Source organism: Cupressus sempervirens, chromosome 5 (genome assembly GCF_028749045.1).
Source record: "Cupressus sempervirens isolate cs-2001-9-10 chromosome 5, ASM2874904v1, whole genome shotgun sequence".
NCBI classification, from domain to species: domain Eukaryota; kingdom Viridiplantae; phylum Streptophyta; class Pinopsida; order Cupressales; family Cupressaceae; genus Cupressus; species Cupressus sempervirens.
In genome coordinates this window covers 93180691-93208541 of record NC_143122.1, presented here as the reverse complement: position 1 = coordinate 93208541, position 27851 = coordinate 93180691, and the positions used below count along the sequence as shown (strand labels likewise).

The 27851-nt window shown below is 37.3% G+C and overlaps 1 protein-coding gene across 2 annotated transcripts in view; it reads left to right on the top strand.

Moving 5' to 3' along the window:
* The window catches only part of ALG12 (homolog of asparagine-linked glycosylation 12), a 342508-nt gene that overhangs the window by 24363 nt on the left and 290294 nt on the right, over positions 1-27851 (top strand). For both annotated transcript variants that reach the window (XM_089828760.1, XM_089828761.1), the window contains exons 3-4: positions 21825-21866; positions 21988-22033. In XM_089828760.1, coding sequence (XP_089684886.1) covers positions 21825-21866; positions 21988-22033 — 88 coding nt within the window. The remainder of the gene's footprint in view (positions 1-21824; positions 21867-21987; positions 22034-27851) is intronic.

Genomic DNA, 27851 nt, shown 5'->3' with positions numbered 1-27851 from the left:
ATATTGACAAAGAAGTGTGTCCTTACGAGGATAAATATGACTTTTCAAAAGTAGAACAACACCTATTAATAGTGGTGCATGGTAGAAGCAAATGCTTAAATATGCACGAACAAAGGTAGAAAGAGTAAATGATATCCATGTAAAGCATCCTCGCTGTTCTATTTCTTCATCACTTTGTTCTTTTGTTTGGTGGCAATATATGAGCAGATATTTTTTCTGGTAGTGATCTGCACTGTCTCCTTTTTGCATTATGAGACACTACGTGAAATAGGTTATTCCTTTATGAAATTTTATTTCAACTTATCATCAAGCAATTCACAATGCAAGGTAAATGCAATTCAATGATGATCACAAGATATATGTATTACTGGGAATTCCAAATGCAAATGCTGAACATTAATATGCTGCAGTTTACAATGTCTGTTTCTGATTTTACAATATAATATATGCACGATACCCTGTATGGCTGTATCTGATATTCGATGTGATGTATGCTGCAATGACAGGATGCTATAATGATCTCAGGCAGATATGCTGTCTTTGATATTTTAGAATTGTATATGCAACTTCTTTTTTTTACTGAGCCATCTCTGATATATCACTAATGATGTATGCTCCACAATTTAGACACCGAGCACTCCCACAAGGGAAAGTATATGTTTATAAAATACCAATTCTTTGCTGCTTCTTGCCATAATATGGTCTCTCTCTCTCTCTCTCTATATATATATATATATATATGTATGTATGTATATATGTATGCACACACAGACACAAACACATATATGTATGCATACACACACACACAAACATAGACACAGACATACACTCATGACTAGTCTATTGAAGAGGTGTGATTGAGTAGTCACCACTAGTCATCGGTGGCTGTTATTTATTATGTTTTGGGTTATGCATTGTTTAAGATAAGCCGACTATGAGAATCGACTAAGTGGGAAGCATGTGATAATTATCATAGTAAGTGCAATTAGTAACTTTCTTACCCAATAAGCTCTTTTTTAACCATTGCCATCAATCCTTGTTCTGCTAATTTTTGAATGTCACACATACTCGATGTCCACGTTGTTGTCTAAGTTTCATTAGCCGTCACTGTTATCTCTGGAATTTGTCAATGATGCTTCTCCTTTGTTTGTCAATCCTTGTCTTTGTATGTCTTTTTGGTGTTGTGTCACTGTACATATCAACTGTAATTATGTTCCTCATTAGGCCACCACCAGAGATCCAGGCATGGAGAGCCGAGTCGAGGTTTTGACTTAGGAGATAGTCGAGATATACAGGGATGCATATTACACCCTTCGGAGGAGCCAGGCGGATCAAGTAGCTGCAGAGAGGGATCGGGAGGAGTCAGCTACCAGGCTAGCCGTGGAGAGGGCAGCTTGGGAATCCGAGAGGGCAGCCTTGTTAGCTAGACAGAGTTAGCTACAAAAGGTGGTAGCAGAGAAGGAACAGTTAGCAGCGGAGAAGGAGCGGATGACAGATGAGAAAGAGAGAGAGCTGGGAGAAATTACTAGGATGATGCAATCATCTTTGGAGCTTCAGATGGAGGCTGAGGAAGAACTGAAAGTTTGGAAGGAGCAAGTCTATAAGCTACGAGCGTAGGGCACAAATGGCTACTACTCCAGGGGCGCATTCCTCTTCTTTGTAGCAAAAAATTGATGTAATTAGTTGTTTATTTTGAGTTTTTTTGTTTTGTCGTCTGAAGACAACTTTACTTTTTGGGGGGGATGATGTTGTCGGTAAATTCTATATTGTAGCCAACGGGTAGAATAGTATCCAAAAGGGCGTGTGACGGTTGAGTCACCTCTTTGAGAAAGTATATGTACATTGTCCAGAAGGGACTTTGGAACAACATCATTGGAATCATCATAAGCATATTGTAAGCATTGGAGTGCATATTGCGTAAATGAATAAAGCATCTGTTCTGTGTTATATCTTACTATACTACATGCGATAAGTATCCTTTTACCCCATACGGTAAACATTTGGCACTGTTGCTAGTCGAACTTAGAATGAAGGAAGTGTTATGAAGATTAATGCCGAATCTGCTTAACAAGGATAGGAATAAGATAAAAGATAAGGATGAAATACACACAACACAGGAAGTTTTAATTTTAACACAACAGGCAGAGTGCAGATAGAAGGTTCAGTAGATTACCGACAAACACTGAAGGGGTGAAGGAGCACAGACGAAGGGAGTGCATTCATCTAGCAGATTGAGGAGTGCCGAGGAATTGCTAGAAGAGACTTGACAGCGATTGATTTTGGTGGAAGAGAAAAGGGAGGAGTTCCTTAACTTGTATACGCCGAGGGTAGAGAATCCGAACAAAAGGGAAGTAACTTGCACGCCTTAAAGTGACAAAGGAGCACGAGTGTGGAGTGAACTCTTCATTCCCAATACACCCGACGAACGGATATAGGTAGAGAATCAAACAACTTCGCTTGAGGAAGATCTTTTCTCACTAGGTAACGCGGTTGTTGGAAGTAGGACGGTTGTCCAAAGCAGCGCAGTTGTGCAAAACAATGCAGGTGCATAGCGAACATCACCACTTCGGAAGAAAGTAGTAATGGCAGGATCAAGGGAAAAATTGCTAGAGTTCAATGGCGACGGGATGACAAATCCGATCAGACACTGCAAGACATGTGAAACAATATGGACAACAAATGGTGTAATAGACTAGGATGACTGGGTTTATCAATTTCCAGCGACCCTACGGGGTGTAGCAATTGATTGGTTTTTGGATGTCGATCCATAGAAATTAACTACATGGGTAGATGTTAGGAAGGAGTTCATAGTAGAGTTCTGATTGCTAAGGGACGATAACGAAATTGTACCAAAAATATACAATACGAAGTAGGGAAAGAATGAAACGATTCATGTATATGCAAGAAGGCTGAAAGAATTGGTGGGGAAGATGGAGAACCTACAGGCTGATGGATTAAAGAAATGATGGTTTGTTGAAGGGCTACAACAGGCACTAAAGAAGAAAATGAAGATTGTACCTCCAGCATCGTACACAGATGCGTATAATTAGTTGATGGATTTTGAGAGTGAGCAAAAAACAAGCAAGAAGAAGAAGCACAAATCGTCAGACTCAGATGATTCATCTTCCGAAAGTAGCAGCAGCGACGAAGAATCAAGCAAGAAAGTTCGAGCGTTACAGAAGGATATGCTATGGATGATGAAGGAATTCAAAAATTTGAAAAATAATCTTGACTCGGTGAAGGGGGAATTGTGGTGTACAGACTGTAAGGAGGGCCACACAAAGGGCTCTTGCTCGAAAAAACAATTTTGTGATATCTGCCAGACTGCGGGAAATTCCATAAAGGAATGCTCGTTCAATATGAAGACGAAGGGACACCAGCAAGTATTGCTGACGTAGGAAGTGTCCACTACAAGAGCAGGAACAAACACAAACAATGACGCAACCTTAGGAGGGTATCAGAACAATAATCGGCGCGGACGAGGAGGCAATAATAACAATAATAACAATGGAGGCCGAAGTCGAATACAATACGACTCGAGTGGACGGCTGATGATACAGTGCCGTGCATACAACCTCTAGGGGCACTTCGCCAGAGATTGTACCGCGAAAGAGACGCCGCAGTTGTTATGCAGATGGTGTGGTCGGGGAGACCACGTGGATTCGAAATGCCTGAAGCAGGGGTTGAACTTGTTAAGCATCGAAACATGTGATGAGGAAACACTAGCCATAACGCGTGAGCAAGCAAAGAAGGCAAAGTACCCTGATGTAGAGGAAGAAAAGAAGAGGTTGCAACAAGTACGCACGGAGTTTGAAAAACAAATGAAATGGAGAAATTACAAACAAAAGACTCTGTCGGCACCTCGAGGAGAAACCTGATAGCACAAAACACGATAAGGCAGGTAATGCAAATAGAAGTTCCTATAAAATTAAATGACCTTCTTACAATGCCTTAGTTACAGACGACAATATTGAATATGATACCACTCCTGAAAGCAATGAAAGAGACAGGTTAGGATGGTAGCGGAGTGACTGCAACAAACCCAATGCTTCTGGCACTCACAACGAGAAGACAACCGGCAGTAGTAGAGATGGGTATCCTCGGAACTATACTTATAGATACAATTGTGGACGGAGGGTCAGGCGTAAATGTGTTACCAGAGGATATATGGAAAAAGTTGGGACAACCTACGTTGTGGCCACCTACATTTTAGTTACTCATTGCGGTTCAGCATGGAATCAAGTCGTTGGGAACCCTAATGGCGCAACCGGTAACTATTGGAACACAACCATTTCTATTAGATTTTGTAGTCATTCCGCTAAAAAGGAAAAGGTATGACGCTATCCTTGGACCAGGTTGGTTGGTGCAAGCAAAAGTGAAACATGTTTGGAAATGAAATACCTATCCATGGAATGCGGAGGCCGAAGATTTATAATTGACTTGCACAGACAGATGGTAGGTGAGGAGGCAACGTCGTCAGATTCTGAAGGTGAAGGTGAAGTTGATGACAAGGGAAAGAAGAGAATGGAACCTGATGAAGAGGGAGTATTGAGACTGGAAGGAGGGTCAAATGATGATGGCCTAGACTCAGTGAACGGTCTACTCCATTGGTAGATGGAGGATTACAAGCTCTTTCCGAGCTGTAACATGTTGGGAGTCGAAGAGGGAAAAGAAGGGAACGAGTTTCCGAAGGAGTATAGCGAAGTGAAGGAGGGAGAAGCACATGTAGATGAAACGCTGGTGCATACATTTAGTAATGACAAACCCGTAAAGTATGAAGAGCCCACTATCAAAACAATGAACTTAGGAGATGAAGCCAATCCGAAAAATATCTTTGTGGGAGATGATCGGAATCTAGTCCTGAAGGCAACAACGTTCAAAATATTTATGGAGTACAAGGACGTCTTCGTGTGGACGTATAAAGATTTAAAAGGAGTGCCACCATAATTATGTGTCCACCAGATACCATTGATAGAAGGTGCAGTACCCGTATGGAAGCGGTCGTATCGGATGAACAAAAATTATGCCGCAAGGGTCACGGATGAGATCGATCAGATGTTGGAAGCAAGAACTATTTTTAGAGTGTAGACGAGTGAGTGGGTATCACTAATTGTGATATCTCTGTAAAAGGACACCACACAGATAAGAATATGCATAGACTTTCGATGCCTAAATGCGGTAACAATCAAGGATCTATTTCTAATACCATTCACTGATAGCATTTTGGAAGAAGTTGCGGGGCATGAGATTTATTCATTCATGGATGGGTTCTCTAGATACAACCAGATATCCATCGCCAAAGAAGATAGATTAAAAACAACATTCATTGTGGAAGATGGAGTATACGCTTACAATAGGATGCCGTTCAAATTGTGTAATGCTTGGGCAACATTCCAGAGAATTATCCTACACATATTTGATAAAATGTTTGTTGGAAATTTTAAAGCATTTTTGGATGATTGGTCAATCTTTTAGCGCTGAGGATAAACATATAACAACACTCGGAGAATGCATGGAGAGATGCAGATGGGCAAGACTGGCATTGAATCCGAAGAAGTGTAGGTTCATGGTACCACAGGGAAAGCTATTAGGACATATCGTCTGCAAAATAGGGTTGAAGATGGATCCTGACAAAGTTAGTGTAATTTTGGATATGCCATCGTCGATAGATGTATCAAAAGTAAAATCATTTCTCGGACATATAGGATACTATTGGAGGTTTATCAAGAACTTTGTGAAGATAGCCTATCTGTTGGACAAACTCACCTACAAGGGCGAACCTTATAAATGGGAAGTGGAACAGAATGAAGCTTTCGATGGATTGAAAACGATGCTGGCCATAGCACCGATTCTAGCCTATCCGAACTGGGATAAGGAATTTCATGTTCATGTTGATGCATCAAACTATGCAATTGGAGCAACACTAGCACAAACAGACGATCATGGATTGGACCATCTGGTATATTTTGCAAGTAAACTATGATCTAGAGCGGAGAAAAATTATAGTACGATGGAGCGAGAGGCACTAGGGATGGTGTACGCAGTACAAAAATTCAGACATTATTTGTTGGCGACGCCATTTGTATTCTATGTAGATCATCAGGCACTGCTATATCTTGTAAATAAGCCAATCATTTAGGGAAGGATAAGTCGATGGTTATTATTGTTGCAAGAGTTCACATTTGAGATTGTGATGTGGCCAGGAAAGAGTCATGTAAGTGCAGATCACTTGTCGAGGATAAAATGAAGAGAGCCACTGGAGGGAGTCAATGATGATTTTCCCGATGCGCACAATTTCACGTTGTAGTACTGCCATCTTGGTACGCACATATTGAAGAGTATCTATCGACGGGATAGTTTCCTAGCGAAATGTCGCTGAATGAGAGGAGGAAATTGGTGCTAAGGAGTCGAACATTTCGGTTGATCAACGGGCTACTTTACAAAATGGGACCCGATCAGATTCTAAGGCAATGCGTTCTAGAGGAGGAAATTCCAAAGGTGTTGAAGGAAGCGCATGAGGGACTAGCAGGAGGACACATGGCGCTAGACACAACTGCACGGAAGATACTTTTGGTAGGGTTATGGTGGCCAACGGTGCACAACGACGCTAGGGAGTGGGTCATTGCATGCGACACATGTCAAAGAGCTGAAAAACCACTAAAGAGGGACTTCATGCCTCTGAACCTTTCGCACTTGCAGGAGCTTATTGAAAGACGGGGATTGGACTTTGTTGGATCCCTTAAAGTAAGCAAAACTAGAAGGTGCAGGTGTATCATGGTGACAACGAAATACTTGACTAAGTGGGTGAGGCACGCGCACTACCAAACAATTCAGCGGTGAACACAGCTAAATTTATTTATGAGCAAGTCATTACCAGGTACGAGATCCCGTTGCAGTTGACAAGTGATTGGGGAGGACACTTTATAAATCATGTCATCCGACTACTCACTATAGAGTTCAAAATTCATCATTCACTGTCAAACCCGTACTTCCCGAGAGCCAACGGACAAGTAGAAGCCACAAATAAGATCTTGATCGGGGTGATTTATAAATCTTGTGCAGTTGAGGGAGAAGATTGGGAAGAAAAGCTTCCATTAGCATTATGGGCGTACCGCACTTCATATAAAGTAACCACGGGACACTCCATTTCAGTTGATTGATGGGCAGGAGACCGTGGTACTGACGGAATTCATGGTACCGAGTTTAAGGATTGCCATCGAGAACGAACTGGGAGATATGGAAAGTTTGAGAGAGGATGTATAATCTAAATAAACTAGATGAGCGACAACTGCAGGCATAGTGGGCCACAAAAGTTACACAAAACAGGTGTAAGGTATGGCATGACAAGCATTTAAAATTGAATAAATTTCAACCAGGATAGCTAGTTTTGAAGTATAATGGGTGGAACAAGATCAGACCAGGAAACTTCAAAGTAAAGTGGGTGGGACCATACAAGATACGCAAAGTTGGCGATAATGGAGCAATCAAATTATGGACATTGGATGGGAAGGAGGTGCTTGATGTAGTAAACGGGTCGAAGTTGAAAATCTACCATGGAAGAAATAATGCACCTCTGCATCCGAACAAATTGGAGAAAATGTAAAAATAGTAGATAAAGAATCTGTAAGATAGGTAAATGTAATATATAGAGTTAAGCGCATTTCCTTAGTACGACGCAGAAGTAATCAAAATAATAAATATATAAAGAACAGAACAATATGAGTATCGTACGACTATTAGTCTTATATTAGCATGTGAGTAACGAAGATGAGCCTTGTATTAACACACCACAAAGAGGAGAGATCCATACTAGAACGGTACGAAGGAAGAAACCATTGTACGACCCGTAAAGATCAAAAGAAGGAGCCATGCATATAAGTAGTCGCTGCACGATCATGCGAACAGAAAGAGAGACACCATAGCACAAGTGAAACAAATATACATCGTACGACCCATACAGAAATCATAAACAGGAAAGGAGATAGAGACCATACGGCACAAGAGAAGGTTATAGGAGCAATCAAAAACACTGTACGATCACATGTAGAAAGACTTTGACTGTACGAACACTGGGGGAAGGAGAAACTTGGCTGTACGACTCAGAGGGAATAGACACCACTGTACGGGTAGCAACCAGCTAACGAATTGGATCCTACGGCGAAAACACAAGCACATGGGCCATACGGATGTACAGAGTTAAGGAGATTACAAGTTCATGGACCGTATGGCCTTAAGGAGAGCACATAAACCGTACGAACCTAATTAAAGCACATGGACTGTATGGCTTGGTATAGGGCTAGTAGGAGATGACAATTGATCCACCATACGGCTAAGAAGAGAAGTAGAAATCATACAGTTGGCACACATAAACACTGTACGACATTGAGTCAAAATAGGAGTTCGCACAAGAGATGTGCATACTATACGGATCAAGGGAAGGCTAACAAATATAAAGTATAGAAGGTATAGGAGGAAATATTGTGAATGAAGAGTGAGAAAAGAAAGGCAAACCGTACAGTCATTGTAGTATACAGGTATTTCATGGTGGATAAGCATACACCGTACAACCAAGAGGATTGCAGAGGGGAGTTAACATACAGTGTATGGACATTGTATTGGTCTAATTGCTTCAATTTCACAAGTGAAACAGAGGAGTAGAAGCCATCCAGCGGTACAATCTCAAAAGGAGAAAAAATTGCAGCCATACAACAGATGAAGCTTGGGAAAGAAGTCGTACATGAAGCACTAAATTGAGGGTCGTCCAGATTTGTACGGACACCATCAATAGTGATAAGAAACTTCAAAATAAGTGTGTATGGAGGTAATTGACCTAATGATTTTTTTTATCTTCTTCAAAGCAAAATGATAAAAAGGTAACAGTTATGCATTCAGCCGGCAAGAGAGCTTGGAAAAAGAAATTGGACGAAGATTTAACAATTGCAACCATGAACAGGAATGTAAAGGCTTTGCCATCCGGGGTCCATATAGCAGAAGGAACAAGTACAGGACCAAGCAAAAAGAAAGTGAAGCAACCAACACAGTCGGCTGTGACGGATAATCCCACAGTTCAAAATGTTGCATTTGAAGGATTGAATGGAGCAGAATGCAGGAAGTGGTGGTAGGAGACACCTGATAACCATCTAGTGAAGGCCAGCATTCGGAAGGGACAGGTTGAGTGGGTGATACAAATGCTTGTATTCTGTATCAGAGATTATGAAGGGTTTTTATGCCTCATGATAGAAACATATGATAGGTTCTCTCGGACCAGTATGTTTGCCTACCTTGGTTGTAATTTGGTGATATCATTCATACTGACAGGCTTCACATGGGTATTCGGGATACCTGGTCATGCACAAGGGGGAAGGAAAATAGATAGCAAACCAAAAAAGTTGAGCCGGGAGGTAAAGACACAATTGATACTGCTGGTATGTGGGGATCTAACGTAGGCGGAGCAAGAAACTCTCACTAACATGTCGAGGGGTAGAGGATTGAAGAAATCTAGCATGCAGGATGGTCATTGGTGTTGTCTTATGGATGTTGCGAAGAGTTGTCTCATAGTCTCTAGTCGTGCCTCAGGGTTTTCATTCCCACAAGTGGCAATGATGGATGAGATTATGCATGGAAGAGTGTACGACTGGGCTGCATTGTTAGCAGAGTAGATGTATGAATTTATGACATTACAACACAAGACATTCTACATGCCACATTATGCCATTAGCCTATTCCTGGAGGCAACAACGCGGATGATCCCCAACGATGCACTGGAGGCCAAATCGGGACCACTCGCACCAGGTAAACCCTCGATCATGCAGTGGAGACATCTTGATACACTTGGCACTAAGGCCACGGTCGGACAAAAACGATCGAGACTAGACGGTGGTAATACTGACAGTGGTCAGGAGGAGACTTCTTCGGAGGAAAGTGGGACTGACGGGGAGGAGGAAGAGGACGAGGTAGAGGTAATTACAGCTACACTGTTGAGATTCCCACGGTCTGCACTTTTAGCGACGACACATTTGGCTCCCATAGGTATACATAGCATTCTAAGGTTTAATTAGTTCAAGCAACCAGTAGTGATGACACCAACTTTAGTTGCGATTTAGCTTGCCACGGAGACATGAGCTATTCCTGAGGCATTAGCAGAGGCACATCCGCCACCAATGGAGACAGTTGTTTTGAAGGTAACGATGGAGCCTGCTCACGAGGTTTTACCAGAGGCTGAGGTACTTGCACCTGATGCAGAGATGGACACTGAGGAAGGAGTAATGGAGATACTGACAGGCAAGAGTTTGAGAGCGCTGGGTATTCATTTGGACGTAGTGGGTTTAGATGCAGTGGTTACGGTGGATAGGACATTTTTAGCATCGCTTGAGCCAAACAGAGAGAGCATAACTTAGAAATTGAGCACGTACTTGAGCACAAGGTTCCACCGTACCCCAACACCTTGAGTGACATACCTACATACACCTACACGAGAAGGAGTTCTGGAGGAAGACCCTTTACAGGCACAGGTGGAGGAACTGACACAGAATGATGGACTCGCATAGTGCTGTTGAGCGGATGGCGGAAGCAGTAGAGAGGGCTATGGGTGTGCAACAACAGCCTCCAGTAGCGCCAGAAACAGTGATGAGAGAGGCATTCTTTGCTGGTATGGCAGCTCTAGCGACTTGGGCTCGCCAGGTAGTGGCCTCTATAGAGATATAGGGTTTGGACTTGGTAGTAAAGGAGCTAGAGAGAGTGGTATCCTTCATGAAATTAGGATGTCGGACTGCCTTTACAGTTTGTTTTGAGGAGTGAGGATGGCCGAGGGTGGAGATTGCAGAAATGCGCCAGGATTGGGCCACCACCAGAGATCCAGGCATGGAGAGCCGAGTCGAGGTTTTGACTCAGGAGATAGTCAAGATATACAGGGATGCATATTACACCCTTCGGAGGAGCTAGGCGGATTAGGTAGCAGCAAAGAGGGCTCGAGAGGAGTCAGCTACCAGGCTAGCTGCAGAAAGGCCAGCCTGGGAATTTGAGAAGGCAGCCTTGTTAGCCAGACAGAGTCAGCTGCAAAAGGTGGTAGCAGAGAAGGAACACTTAGCAATGGAGAAGGAGCGGTGGTAGATGAGAAAGACAGAGAGTTGGGAGAAATTGCTGGGATGATGTAGTTAGCTTTGGAGCTTCAGATGGAGGCTGAGGCAGAATTGAAAGTTCGAAAGGAGCAAGCCTATAAGCTACAAGCAGAGCTGAACGAGCTTAGGGCATAGACGACTACTACTCTAGGGGCGCATTCCTCTTCTTAGTAGCAAAAAATTGATGTAATTAGTTGTTTATTTTGAGTTTTGTTGTTTTGCCGTTTGTAGACGTCTTTACTTTTTGGGGGGGATGATGTTGTCGGTAAATTCTATATTGTAGCCGATGGGTAGAATAGTATCCGAAAGGGCGCGTGATGGTTGAGTCACCCCTTCGGGAAAGTATATGTACACTGTCCGGAAGGGACTTTGGAACAACATCATTGGAATCATAATAATCATATTGTAAGCATTGGAGTGCATATTGCATAAATGATTAAAGCATCTGTTCTGTGTTATATCTTACTATACTACATGCGATAAGTATCCTTTTACCCTGTACGGTAAACACTCATTTGATTGTCTTTGCCTCATGTTTATCAGTTTGGCCATATATCAAAAACATGCCAAGATTAGTCGAAGTTTTTGTTTTTGTTATTATTTTTTGGCCTTTTGAAAATGCTGGTAGAGCTTCTTGATATCTTTGGTGGCTCTTTGTCGAATAATTGTGTTGGAGGAGTTGTTATATTTCAGGATTTGTGTATTAGTTTATGGCATAGTTTAATATAATAAGTTTGATTAAACTTATTAAATCGTTTACTAATTAATAGTTTTTGGCTCTGTTGTAAGGACACTACAGTCTCCTCTTGAAAATTGCTTGTCCACAAGCATTCATATAGCATCATGACAATTCCTGGGTCCCAAACTTGGAAGTACCATTTCCTCATAATGAAGTTGCGTTGATGGGAGTGGTGATTCGTTGTGATATGGGTAAAGATTAGTTCCATGATGTCAATTGCTCTTCTATCTTAATCATAACATAATGGTGATAATACTTATCTTGCATGAGATATTTGAGGGAACCACGACTCGTGTTTTCTATCAAACTCGAACAATCAGTTCTTGATCTTTGATTCAAAGAAAGAGATTTTTTCTGAAGTGCGTCTTTTGTTAATTTGAATGGAGAGCCTTTAGCGATGGTACTCAGAGGGCTGGCCATGTTCGTCCAACTAGTTCTCAAAGCTCCCTTGAAGGAAGACGCATTGGGATCCAAAAATTTGTTTTCATCCTTGCCTTGGTGTGATTCAAATCAGTTCCTTTAGTTAGTTCAAAATGTGAATTACTATTTATCTTGTTCATTTTAAATTTGAACAATGAATTATGAATAAGTTTAGTTTGATTTTTGTTCTCAAGACTAGACTAAATTTTTCCCAACTCTTCTGTAACTGATTTCTTTAGGCGGCTTTCCAAGTCATCATGGTCTCTTTGGTAATTATTTGGGGTCCCATGATCTGTAGGCATTCTATATTTATTTACCATATGTATTGCATGTTCCCATACCTTTGATGTTATATCAAGATGACTGAGATGGATACAAGAAATGGCTTCAACATTTCTGACAGTAGAAGCATTATTCCTCTTATATTCCACTATGGATGATAAGTCTTCTTCAGAAGCTAAAAGAGAGTTTTGGTTAACAATCAATGCCACAAAACTTGAATTACAGCTCCAAGATTTAACCTCTATGCTGTCATGTCCTGTGCATGATCCTTGTGAGGATGCAAGGTAATCTTAATCATTTGGAGGGAGCCATGTGATACATGAAGAGTTAACAACCTCTTTTTCCTTTCCTTGCATTTGTGGTGTTTGATGTTCATCTCTCACTTTAACCTCTTCTAGGGTTTTATATTTTGCATGTACTCTTTCTTCCTTTGAAGCACCCACTTCCAATGCTTCCTTTTTATGCAAGGAGTGGATGGGCGAGACTCTTGCTGTAGTTGTATTGCAATCATTCTCCTCATGTTCCTTAATGTGTTTTTGGTTATTTGCTTTCCCTTCTTGGGTCCAAATGATGAGTTATTTTCTTCTTAGGTGAATACTTGTTGCTTATCTCTATGTAGTCCTCTAGGGATATATCATCTTGAAGGCCTCCTTTTAACCAATCCCATTGCCATTGATCTTGTAGATTGACTACCGTAGGTCTAGTGCATTCTTGTCGTTCTCCCATTGGGACTAAAGTAGGAAATGTTGGTCTATATTTAAGTGTACGATATCTTGAACATTCATCATTTATTCTCCTTTCCTCCTGTTTGCTATGGTCGCTGTTGATCACATTTTCTGTTAGTAATCCCAACAATTGATAACCTCCTTTTTGTGCCTCTTGACTGTGCATTGATTTATGTGTTTGTTGAGTTCTCATCCTTTTCCATATTTTGAAGCTTTTTCTCATACTGGTTTCTCATTTGCTTCCATTTTCTACCAATCTGAATTTATCATCCCACAAGCTGCAAGATCCTCAGTTCTGATACAAATTGTAATGTTCCTTTTTGTATTATATGAAACACTATATGAATTAGGCTATTCCTTTAGGAAATGTTATTTCAAATGATCATCAAGCAATAAATAATGCAAGGTAAATGCAATCCAATGATGATCACAAGATATTGTATTACTGGTAATTCCAAATGCAAATGCTGACACTAATATGCTGCAGTTTAGAATACGGCTGTTTCTGATATTATAATATAATATATGCACAATACCCTTAATGGCTGTATCTGGTCTTTGATGTGATGTATGCTGCGATGACAGAATGCTATAATGTATCTCAGGCAGAGATATGCCGTCTTTGATATTCTGGAATTGTGTATGCAGCTTCACTGTTTAGTGAGCTGTCTCTGATATATTACTAATGATGAATGCTCCATAATTTAGATGCTATCTCTGATATATAATGAAATGCCGGCACCAGTGGTTGCAACCCTGCTGCAGCCTGGCCCCTTTTTGTAGTTCTTGGCAGTCTCTTTGACCTTTTGTGGTCTATTGCTGGACATTAATAAAGTTATCTTATTCTATCTTTATCTATGCTCTATAACTGAGCGCTCCAACAAGGGAAAGTATAAGTTTACAAAATTCCTATTCCTCACTTCTTGCCATGATATGGTATCTGTACACACACACACACACACACACACACACACACACACTCATGATCAGTCCGTTGAAGAGGTGCGATGGAGTAGTCACCATTAGTCATCGGTAGTTGTTATTTAGTATGTTTGGAGTTATACATTGTTAAAGACCAGCCGACTATGAGAATAATCTAAGTGGTAAGCATGTGATAATTGTAATAGAGAGTGTGATTAGTATCTTTCTTACCCGATAAGCTTCTTCTTACGATTTGAATTTCCATTGATCACCAAGGCATGGGCTTTGTTCCGCTGATTACATCACTGTCCCTTCTCTAATTTTTGATCGTTTCACATACTTGATGTCTATGTTGCCATCTAAGATTTAATAGCCATCGCCATTATCTCTAGAATTTGTCAACAATGCTTCTCTTGTGGCTGTCAATTGTTGTCTTCACATGTCTTCTTGGTGTCGTGTCATTGTACATTTAGACTGTAATTACATTCCTTATCTGATTGTGTTTGCCTATTGGTTTGGCTATACATCAACAACATGCCATGATTAGTCGAAGTTTTTGTTATTATTTTTTGACTTCTTGAGAATGCTGGCAGAGCTTCTTCATATCTCCAGTGGCTCTTTGTCAATTAACTGTGTTACAGGAATTGTTATATGTTAAGGAAATGTGTATTAGTTTATGCATATACTTGTAAATATAATAAGTTTGATTTAAACTTATCGAGTCGTTTACTTATTAAAAATTTCCGGTTCTGTTGTAGGGATATTACACGATCTTTGTTGTTCAAAGAGGGTTTATCTTTCAAAGTGTACTAATTTCCATTAGATTTAGTCCCCAATACCAGCAGTGAATTTTTTTCACCTTTTAGTAGGATATTTGACAACACTTTCTGTTTCATCATCAACAATAGTGGTTGTCATCTCAAAAGCACCTGGGATGGGAAAGGGAGGATTTATTGTAGGCTGTTAGAGTTTTTGTCTTCCGCAAGCTTTTTGAGGAGAACTTAGATTCCTAAGGTTTTTCACTATGATTTAATTGAAACTGTAAGAAACGATAAACTAGAGCAAGGGAAAGAAAACAATCCAAGTGAGTTAAGCGAGAAATAATGTTACCATGAGATAAACAAGATCCAAGAGCATACACCAAAGTAGATCAACAATGGAGACAAGGATTTGAAAGGGGAAAGCAAAGAAAACCCCTTGTGAGTATTATGAATGAAGGCAATTGCCTAGAGAAGAGAGAGAGAGAAAGTGGTGGAGCAAAATAGCTCAATACAATAATATCAAGGTGATGTGTGTAGAAGAAAGAGAATGAAGCATCTCTTATAAAGAGATGAGAAAGGACTTGCATGTGTTGGCATGTGTAACTCCCATTTCTATGAATGCCGCATTCATAATAATGTGTGCAAAGTGTCAAGATTCTCTTAAAGAGGATAAACTAAATTCCTTAATAAAAGGAATTATAAAATGAGTTGTCCTCACATGTGGACTAGAGGAAAAGTAAATGACGTGTCCTCCACATGTGTACAATAGGACAAACTACATTTAGGGATCCTAGGAATATCCCAAATTAAATACATCCAAGGAAAGATTAATATTTTTAACACCCCCCCTTAATTTTGACTTGGAAAGCTTACATCAAAGGGAGTTAAACCCAATTTACAATAGTACAACTTGATTTTTTTTAAAACATCTTCAATCGTGCAAGAGGTCTCATATTAGCATGGGTACATTGTTGGAGAGCCAAGAGAAGTGGATAGTCCTTCAAGTGTGATACATCTTCAAGAGTTCTTGTATGTGCCACGATGTATTACCTAAAACATGGAAACAAGAGACAAGACAACTATCCACAAGGAGAATTTTATCTTATATTCAAGTTAGAAAATTTCTAAGTAAACTCTCATGGAGTAAATTAAAATAGAGTGATAAATAGAAATGTAAAGTAATCAAGATAAATCATATTCTTCAAGGAACAAATATGTTGTCAAAGCTCTCAAGAAAGGAATATACAAGGCACAAATGACCATAGACAAGGCAAAATAGTGAGCCCAACATCAATAATGCATCAATCATGTGGATATAGATAGTCCACTAATAAGTTATTTCACTGCAAGTTTATGGGTGATCAATCCATAACCTGCACGACTCACAATTTAAGCAATGAAGTATACATAACATTATATGACATGTTTTCAAAGATACCAAAGGGAAGGAGTGCGAGTATTAACAATAGATTGCCTTCAAATAAGAGTGAAATGCGTTCAAGATGAGTCAGATTAATTGAAATTGGAGGGAAACTCCAAGAATAAATGGTATAAACCATAAAGTGCCAATATGGCAATAGAATAATGCTAGAAAAGCATAAACTGCACTTATGTGCCAATCAGTGGAACAAAATAAATGTTGAAGGCAATAGTTTATAATAACTCATAATCCCAAGGACTAAGAAAGAGCGAAAAAAAACATTTACATATGTGAAATAAATAAGAATGCACTCATAATTGACAAGTCACAAAAGACGCAATAATTTGTATATTTATCGGGATATATATGTGGGCCGCCATATATAGTCACGAATAAATATACCTAAAATATCATGCAAATACAATTAAGATCATATATAGAACATAATTTCTAGGCCACATGCTAAAGAGAAATGCCAAAGATGATGAATGAGGATAACATCAAACCATATTTGCAGTAATTAATCCGCCTAGGTTGAAGTCCACCCATTCTAGAAATTGATCTCTTTTACTAAGTAATTTTTGAAACCATTTGGTTTTTCTCTTAACAAATTTATCACTATAAGAAGAGTCAAGATGTATGAATGTATCATTTGTATCAACATTAGCATTGTTACCATTATCTGTAAATGCATCATTACCATTACCACTATAAGAAAGAATAGGAGGAATAAAGGTAGATATACGAGGATTATGGTTTAGAGAAGGAGCTAGGTCCTCCACTAACACAATTTCTCTTCCACTAAATTATTCATTTTGAGCATTAGATGAATCATGCACATTATTTTCTGCAATACAAACATTTCGTGCTATTTGCACTTTGTTAGTAATAGGATTATAAGCTTGATAACCTTTGGTATTTTGCTGTTTTCACTCATACACCTAGTACATGCAATCTTAGATGGAGCAATAGGAGGAAAAATTTCAACCATATTAGATTGAGATACGATCAGTATTCAAATGAGCAAACCTTTCATGCTCCATATTAAAAGCAATATTTTCGTGCAAAGAGTGTCTTAAAGAGGTAAACCCATTAAATTTAAATAAGTTATCATGGCCTAACTTAGCATTAGCAACAACTTCATTAGTGTTAGGATCAATAACAGAGCACATGTCCCTATGAAATTCAACTTTGTAATCTTGACATAATTTGACAACAAAAAGAAGATTGTATTTCAAATCAAGAACATAAAGGACATCATGTAATTTTCGATTTGGAACACTAACATTACCAAATCCATCAACTTCACAACTATGATTATCAGCTAATTGAATTGGAATATTAGAAGGATCGGGTTGCAAAGAATCAAACACTTCTTTATGAGATGTAACATGTTGAGAAGCACCAGTATCAATAATCCATTCTAATTGTTTAGAAACATTGTAACTAATAGTAAAAGCATGACGAGATGGATGAGAGTTTTGATTATTGTTATTGATAGGTTGCTTATCTTTTTTCCTTTTAAAACAATTATTAACAACATGACCATTTTTGCCACAATAAGTATAAGGAGGTTTGGATTTTGAATGATTCCTTTGATTATTATTATTATAGTTGGAATTATCATGATAGTTATTATTGTTATGTTTGGTATTAGATTTATTAATTGAATGATAAGAGTTGTTATGATTATGATTATGATTATTATTATTTGAACTAAAGTTATTATTATTTGAATCCCTAGACATAAACGCATGTTCACTTGATTTAAGATTACCAAATTGAATTAGCTTAGCTTCTTCTTGTCGCAATAAGTTTTGAAAAATAACATACGTCAATTGAGTAGTTGAAGTAGGAATTGCAAGATGAGCATGTATATTAGTTATAAACTGCTGAAATTGTCTAGTAAGACATTTTTAAAGAATAATATGAATCAAACGAATGTCAGGTAACTGAACACCTAAGCCAACTAAATGACTTTTAATAGCATCAAATTTTAACAAAAATTCATCCGTTATTTTGAAATCTGTATACTTGAGGTCTTCAAGTTGATCCTTCAATTGTGTTTTGCAGGATTCATCTGCACTGTCATAAGTGGTTTGCAAAATTGTCCAAGCTTCATGAGCTTTGGAACAATTTGCAATTAATACATATAAATCATGAATGATCTAAATACCTTTAGACCTAAAGCTTCTTTGTTCATAATTTTCCAAGCATCTTTTTCATCTAGCATTAGTGGCTATATCCAACATGTGCTTAAAACGAAAAATGAATGAAATGTGAGTTTTCCATGAGTGGTAATTCGAACTGTTAAGCTTGATTTCTGGTATTAAATTTGAGATGATTAGGACAAAGTTAATGTAACTAAAAACACTTCTTTGATTAAATAAATTTGAAAATTAAATTATTAAAAAAAATATCACCTTTTATATGTAAAAAAAAAAATTTAAATTTTTTTTTAAAAAACAAATTAAATTATTTAGGAAGAATTGTAATCTTAAATAAATTTATCTTAAAAAAAAAAAAAAACTTAATTAGAAAAACTTAAAAAACATGAGTGATATTAAGAACTTTCTAATAATTTTAAAGTTTCTAAAAAAGCTTAAAAAATACTTTTAATATTTTAAAAGTTTCTCTAAAAAACAATCCTTAAAATGAATCGTGCCTTACTCTTAAATCAAAGGAAAGTGAAGATTTCCTAAGTTTATAATAATATTTGCTCCTCTTTGAATGCTTATAATGAATTTAAATTTTTTAAATAGGGAGTGAATAAATGAATCATTCCACATGGTTTTCTTTAAGAAAATATTAAGTCATACAAATTTTGAAAGAGGATATATGCTGAAATAAATGAAAACTAAACTTAGAAAAATTGTTACTTTTAGACTTTCAGAAAAAATAATTGATCAAGAAAAATAGAACGTTATACATATAATGATTAAAAAAGGCGAGCTTCTCAGACTTCAGAAGCAATTGTAGACTTTGACAGAAAAATAAGAAGAATGCTTGAGTATTTGTTTGTTTACCGAGTTTAGAAAATTAAAAAAAATGATAAAGGAATAATCTAAAATGGAAGTATTAAACACTTTTTTCTCAGAAAAGAATACAGACTTTTTGGAAGGCAAAAATTGACTGGATTAAACAGAAATCGGGGAGGCACTGTGGGGTGGGAGATCAGCTGCAGCAAGGGAGAGTGGGCAACGAGGTGAGAGCATAGATTCACGCAAGAGGAAGAGGTACGATATGCAGAGGAATTGAAGAGGGGCTAAAATGAAAAGCAATACCACAAAGGTGTGGCTCAAGCACACACAGAAGTAGGAATAACAAAGGGATGACAGGCACCAAGGTTGAGAGCAAACATAGAACTAGCAAGGCTTAGAACAGGAATGGGGCTTAAATAGCCGATAAGGGAAAAAAGTAAAAGTAGGAGGCAAAAAGGGAAAGAACTAACAAAAGACAAGAAAGGTAAAAATACGATTTAGATCAGTTTAGAAATAAAAAATTCTAACACAGAGATTCCATTAAAATTGAATATTTAAAAAATATATAGATTAGGATATATTTTAATTTTTCAAAATAAATATATGAATTGGTTTTAACCAACAAATATGAGTTGAATAATAAATATTAATCTTCAAATAAGATTATTGAAGAGTTTCTTGCTAGGGAAATATTAGAAAAATAGCAATTTTTGTTTTAAATATTGAAAAACAAATTGCACACATATAATAATGAAAAGAAATGCTATGAGAATATGAATGATAAATGCTTCTTGTTTTGGTGGCACACCTTTCAAAACAAGAGCAAACTTTTTTAATTTTTAATTTAAAAAAAAAACCCTTTGGCAGCAAGCCTTCCAAAGAGGGTTAGAGAAAAAAATTAAAAAAAACTGCACACAAGATATTAGTATGAGCTAAAAACCACAACCAAAATTTCTTCTCTCAATAACGTCTCCAAATAAGATGTGCTCCAATGAGTGGCAACCTTCAACACTAAAACTCAAAACAAGTATTAGTAACCAATCTTTGATACCATGTAAGAAACGATAAACTAGAGTAAGGGAAAGAAAACAATCCAAGTGAGTTGAGCGAGAAATAATGTTACCATGAGATAAACAAGATCCAAGAGCATACACCAAAGTAGATCAACAATGGAGACAAGGATTTGAAAGGGGAAAGCAAAGAAAACCCCTTGTGAGTATTATGAATGAAGCCAATTGCCTAGAGAAGAGAGAGAGAGAGAGTGGTGGAGCAAAATAGCTCAATACAATAACATCAAGGCGATGTGTGTAGACGAAAGAGAATGAAACATCTCTTATAAAGAGATGAGAAAGGAGTTGCATGTGTAACTCCCATTTCTATGAATGCCACATTCATAATAAGTGTGTGCAAAGTGTCAAGATCCTCTTAAGGAGGATAAATCAAATTCCTTAATAAAAGGATTTATAAAATGAGTTGTCCTCACATGTAGACTAGAGGACAAGTAAATGACATGTCCTCCACATGTGTACAATAGGACAAACTACATTTAGGGATCCTTGGAAGGAATATCACAAATTAAATATATCCAAGGAAAGATTAATATTCTAACAGAAACATATACATAGTTAAAATAAAAAAATCATACAATTCTTCATGCACTGTGGAAAACTCATGCCAACAATTATAATTTTAATTGATAATATTATTATTGTTTTTCTAATGTAATATTATTATTTTAGTTTAATAAACATAATTACATTATTATTATTTTATCGATATAATAATATTATCATTGTTTTATTAACACATCCTATAATAAGATGTAATAGAATTATATTGTAACAATAATATGTATTCAAAGGTTCACAAATCCAACCTGTTCATTGATAAGATTTAGCAAGTGCCTCCCTGAGTGCATGAGAAGTTGTAGGAATCTCATGCTAGGTACAAGAGGTGGTATAAAGCAGAATCCTTTCTATCCTAGGTTGGCTCATTATTAAAGCTCAATATGTATATGAGTACAAACAACAATATTCATATTGAGTATGGTCAACAATATTCATGTCGCTTCTCATAGATCTTGTTGAACAGATGCTGAACGCCTGCATTTAATTGCTTTGCCTGTTAGCACCAATATGTTGAACCCAGAGATGGTGTGCCAAAGATAATTATTTGACTTCATTGTAAAAACATAAAAAAGTATGTGTTCATTGATTACCACATCATTGTTTGTAAGAAAAGACAAGTTTATTTTTTACATCCACAAGAAGAATTAAGTAGCAGAAAGTGTTCTATTGTCTACAAGTTGAAAGGAAGTATTCTTGATAAATTCAAAAACTTGGAACTTTATGAAAGGTTATTTAGTTGGGAAAAAAAATTAGATTGTATAATCTGCAGAACTTGTGTCTTTTATGATATTGATTATCTTCATTTTTCATTTGTTTTATCACTCTTGCAGGCAATGCATGATATCTTATATCATCATCGACATCTAGAGAAGGCAAGTTGATTAGCTACATGAGAAGTGTTCTTCCACTGACTGAAATATACTTTCCATGAAGACATTTGTTTTCTTGAGGAATATCTAAGATATTTGAATAGTTTTCTTTGTGGATTCGCAGTATGACCACTTTGAATATCCAGGAGTTGTACCACGCACTTTTATAGGTAAGATTATGTTTGATTTAGTTCAATATTTTATGTGTGACTCAGCACCATCCATATTGTAGCCCAAAATATTGTTAAAATAATCACAGAGCAACCATTAATCTTACATATTTTTAAAATAAATATAAGATTACATTAACCTGAGTAAAGAGGTACAAAAATGTCTTAATGAGACAAGGGAAGATTACAAAAACCACAGTAGGGAGAAGAGCAAGTGGTAGACAGGGCTTAAAAAGTTGCTATAGAATAGATAATCATAAGAGAGCAAACTAGAAAACTTATCAAAGAGAATGCTAGGTTTCTAAAATAGAAGAATGACAGGATAATTCCCTTACATATCAGCTTTAGAAATACTGCAAATGCACTTTCTAGGGTTAGGTCCAGCATGACTCATCATAATTATAACCTTCGTTCCCTTGCTGTGGAAGTCATTGATTGTGAACCATAGCTTCACTACAAAAGAAAGTATGACTGTTTGGCTGGCACTTTATGTTGCTTATTTTGCTGTCGTATCAGTATCAGTCTTACCTGAGTTAAGGAATTTGTTATGTGCCTCCACCTGGTCATGGACAGATTGCTAGCAATTCCTCATTGTAGCACTGCTTTCCTCTTGCTTGGTAATTATTACCTGCTGTTTTTTGTTAATAACACGATGAAGAAGCTTCTCTTGTCCTCAATCATCAAGAGAAGAGGCTCTTTGCTTGCAATTATGCTATTTTCTAATGTCTGTGAGATTGTCATTTATATTTACAAGTGCGAAGTGTAGGGTGGTTTTGTTACTTGGGATTGTCATTGATGTCTAAAGGAGATGGAGACTTGCTATGCAGACAGACTCATTAAATTGGTGAGCAGTCAATGAAAATTATCACGATTTATATAGATAGAAGGAAAGTTATAGAGCCTTTTGAAAGAAGTCTTTTAAACATGTCTATCAGCAGCTGTGCATAGCCCATGTTGTATTGAAAGGAGTTCGATTGCCATTTTTTTGGTATGTGATGGCAATAAGCAGATTAGGCTATATATTTGCTTTTGATGATAACTGTGATTTTTGTAGAGAAAGGCAAGACTATCTCTTCAGATTCATGACTATCTCTTCAGATTCATAATCAGAGGCTGTTCCGACTGCAATGAAGAATTGAAACCTGGAAATACAATGGCATAATTTTCCAATTAATTTCCTACAGAGAAGAAACACAACTGGCAATCATTATAGTCTATGAGAAGTTGGAAAAGAGCAGTTTCCGGATGGGAATATATATTGATACAACTTTGTATATATCACACTTATGGTACGCAACACTAATTTGAGAGTAGCTGCAAATTCTGGGTCTATAGGTTACATATATCTTAAACCATTCTGGCATTATTATGCACCCGATACTTGGAAGGAGTTTTTACATATCTCTGCCACTCAGATCAGCTAGTGTTTTTTTCAGATTGTTATCAATGTTTGATTGGTTGGGTTTGTAACTGAAGCAGCTATATATCAGAATTTGTTATTTGCTTCAGAATCATAAAGCTTGACTTGTTGCTGTTAGAATATCATCACCACTTCAAAAGAAGAGTAGTTTTTTTGATTGGTAAAAGGCCGAAGCCAAATTTTTACTAATTAAAGAGCCGGGCAGAGAAAACCTCTGGCCTTTGCTTAAAAAAGAAAAATCCATATTCTGATATTAACATACATTCATCCCGAGAGAATCACTATTCATAAACAATTTAAAATTGCAATTGTTATGGAGGTTATAAATAGTTTTAACTGCAGGACAGTTGTAAGCTATTTTTATACGATCTATACCTGATCGATGGTCTTGAAGATTGTAAAAATATGGTGTGAGTATTAAAATAGTATTATATTACTTACCTTATAATGATCATTAAGTTATTTAATGAATCTGGTCACTTACTGTATCTAGTTAGTCAGATAGTTTAGGATGTTTCTATTTTCACTTTTAATTTACAATTGTTTCTTTTAGAAACATTGTCTTTGTATTTTCTTATGTAAGGAGCCTTTGTCTTCTTTGTAATTGCATAAATTTTAATCAATAGATTACCATTTTGTCATATCAGAGTTCAAAGGAATTTTAGTAAACTTTTAAGTTTGCAGTTTTAACAGCTTTTTATTAAAAATTGTGAAGAACCTATAAACTTTTGTATTCCCCTGTTAAAAGAAAAAACAAAGCTTTTTTTGAAGGTGATTTTTGCGGAGATTGCAGAAGGATTTCAAAGCACTAGTTTTCACGAATTTTTTTCTTAGAAAAAATTGTGCCTCTTTTTGTTTAGCATTTCACATTGAGGAATCATGTCTTTATGGTGTTGCATGTAGCTGTTTTTTGCATTATAGAAACTTTTTCTGCCGTTTATTGAAGCTCTGCAATTTGAAAGTTGCATCCCTCCTTTCATTTGCGAGCAATTTTTCTCTTCCACATTTATTTTGTAGATCCATGACAGCCTGTGCCATCTTCTGTATATCAAGGGATCATGTTTTTTCTATCTTTCTGAGTAATATCAAAGGTTTGGGCATTATTTTTTTATTGCCACATCTATAACTCTCCACTCGGGTACCCAAGAGAAATTAATGTAATAAGTTATAATATTTTACTGAGGCTATTTTCTTTTCTTAAAAGTTCGTGCAACATTAAGGTAATAATGCAGAAGCAATATACATATACACATCAATAACACAAGCAATTACAAATACAGTTTCCATTTCTCAAAGGTTCCTTCACGTTGAGTCATGTTTAAGAAAAAATTATTAAATAGAACCTAATTTATTAGTTCTTTCATTCACACTTAATGCACTTTCAAATTACAATGAGTTGCTTTTAGTAGAATTAGAGGTTAGAAACCCTAAGTAGGGTTGGTTAGAGGCTTGCTTTTTGGTCATTTGAGCACACAAAGGTTTTGAAAGAGCAATTTGAGAATTGAAGTTAAACAATTATTGAAAGCTTAGGAGTATTTGGATTGCATGTATTCCGTAGATTGTCCAAAATTTCAGTTGTCAGATTGAGTTAGGGTTTAAGAATCCCTCTGTGGAATTTTTCTTTTTGGAAAATTTGTCTACCTCATCTTTGCCACCTTGCTGAAATTTATTTGTTGAAATTTATAGGAAGATAACTCTAGAACAAGACTGGGTTTCATTTGAAAATATAATTTGATTAATGTATTGTTTGGGAACCTCTATGAAATATAAACAGTAGAATCATGCTGCTGAAAATTTTATCGAGAACTTAGATTTGAGCATATCGTAGAAAATTCAACATTAAAATTTAGAAGAAAATGATTATTATCAGCTAGGGTTTTAAAGAGAATTATTTGAAAAATTTCAATAGAAATCCTCGTAAAGATTCATCAAACAAAACTTATATTTACCTCAGATTTAAACCAAAAAATTTATGGGTTGCAAACCTCTCCGGCAAAACAAAATAATAATTGGAAAAACATATGTTATATGCTTTTGAAAAAGAATTGTAATTAAGATAGAAAATAGTTCAGTTAAACATCACAACTTATCAGGTCTCTTGGGTTCTTGAGCGGGGCATTAGATCTTGGGTTCTTGAGCGGGTGTGATACCATCCTTAGGTCACAGTATTCTATGACCCTTTTAAGACATTTTTTCTACACTGCATCTTTTGAGGAATCTTGTTCAATTGTTACATACTTGTAGCATTTTTTCCCTCCATTTCCTATTTCATGCTTTTGCTCAAAGCCTTTGTAGGCTTCCTCAATTGGGGTTTCTTTCGAGTGTTAGTGGTGTTTCCATGACTTTTTTAAAATCATGGGTGTTTTGAAATCCATGGATAGGGTTTTGCAACATCTTTTGACAATTTTTTACCACAAAAAATTGTTTTCTATGCTCTGTATCTTTCTTAGATCTTTTAAAAGGGGTTCATATAGGCTCAATACTCAAATTGACCACCATTTGGCTAGGGAGGACACGATTTGCCAACTTTGTGATTTGGGAGAGCCTGAGATAGAGACTTACTTCATTTTTGCTGCCCCATTTACTATGAGATCAGAGGGAGATTTTACTGCTTATTTGGGAAGGCTTAGTTTCTCCAAGCTTTTTTCACGTATAAGGACCAGAGGTTCCTTGCACTCTACCTCCAGAAGGCATGGAGGCTTCGAGACCTGACTCTGCAATAGCTTATGTCCCTGAGATCACATTCCAATCAGCTCATCGCTTCATTTTTTCTAGTGGCTCCCCACATGCGGGGTACCAAGAGGGCGCTGGATCCCTCTCCCTCTTTTGGGTCTCCCAGGAAGGTGAGACCTTGCAGATCCTTCATTCAACAGTGAACTTCTTCTAGCACATTGAGGGGCTCTCGAAGACAGCATGGGATTCCCTGTCGTACAACTTATCCATAGGTTCTAGACTCATTCCCGATCACTTGGAGCAGCTAGCTTGCTGGGTTGTTTGGTTTGGTGGCTTCCTCTTGCTTTAGTTCTTTGCTTTCTGTGCTTTCTTCTTTTGGGCACTATTTGGTGTTCCCGCTGTATGTTGGGGGTTACTACTTTGTTTCGGGCAATCCGATGGACCCTTTTGTTAATCTTTTGTTGGACATCAATAAATTTATCTTATCGGACAATATTTTGTGTAGAAGTTTCTCTGATTTATTTTTTCAAAATTGTGTATGTTGCTTGTTTTATATTGTATTTTCCATTTAAATCTAGTTTCTTCTTAGATGCCCTTGAGAAGTTTGCCAAAAAGTTTTGACTTATTTTGACCTTGAAAATTAGATTTTTTGCAATTAGTACCAGCAACTTGCTAAAGATTTTTTGATAGAAAACTCAACATTACAGTTTTTTGAACAATTGCTCTTAGTTGGTGCATCATTGGAAAAAGGTGGTGTAGTATGTAATAAAGTACTTATCATTAGTTAAGCTTTGTTGGGTCGGGTAGTTAAGAAGCGAGGGGATGCATCCATTGGTTTTCCCAACTAACGGACCATTATATACAATAAGATAAGATAAGATAAGATAATAGTATTAATGTCCAACAAAAGACCACAAAAGGTCTATGGGACTAAGAGTTTACAATAGGATAACAGACAACAACAAGAACACCAAACGATGTCAAAGAAAAACAAACAACAAGAACAAGAAGAGAAAAGAGAAGAGAAGAGAAGAGAAGCGCCAAGAAGTCAAGGCAAAGATAGGGAATCCTTTGTAGCCGAAAATAAATCAGTCACAAATGGATAAGACTGTGGGGGAACATACGCCTTGATCCGTCACTGTGAACTCCTGGTTGAGTGTTGTTGACATAAGAAACTGTTGCGAGGTCTGACAACTCTGGAATGACTGGTAGAACTAGACGGCCTTTTCACACCTCGTAAGGGGATAAGGGTGAGAAAAAGACAGTAATGAGCTGATTAGAGGAAGGCCGGGAAGGAAGAAGTGACTGTAAAGTGCTACGAAGCAGGGTGACTTCCTGAAGATAAAGCGCGAAACACCGCTAATCAATGTAACTGAAGAAAGATGAAAGAGAGAAACAGTCCCAAAACATAGAGTGTCTCTGTCTTGACCTTCGCTAATGTACATAGCTGACGGATCCAATCACCGCTGTCAATATGATGGTCAGTCTGAGCTCGAAGGCTGTGAGAACCAACTCTGAAAGACCCCTGAGAAATACGTAGAGCATGACACCATCATCAATATAGGTAGCTAGAATGAACAATAACCCCATCACAAATCTCCATAAAGTGCTCAGCATAGAAGGCCATCCTCGAACGTAATCCACTAGGAGGCTTAGTCTAGCTGGTGATAATGTACTATCTGTAGATATCCAATTTGGCATACTCATTTAACTCCTAATGGGAGG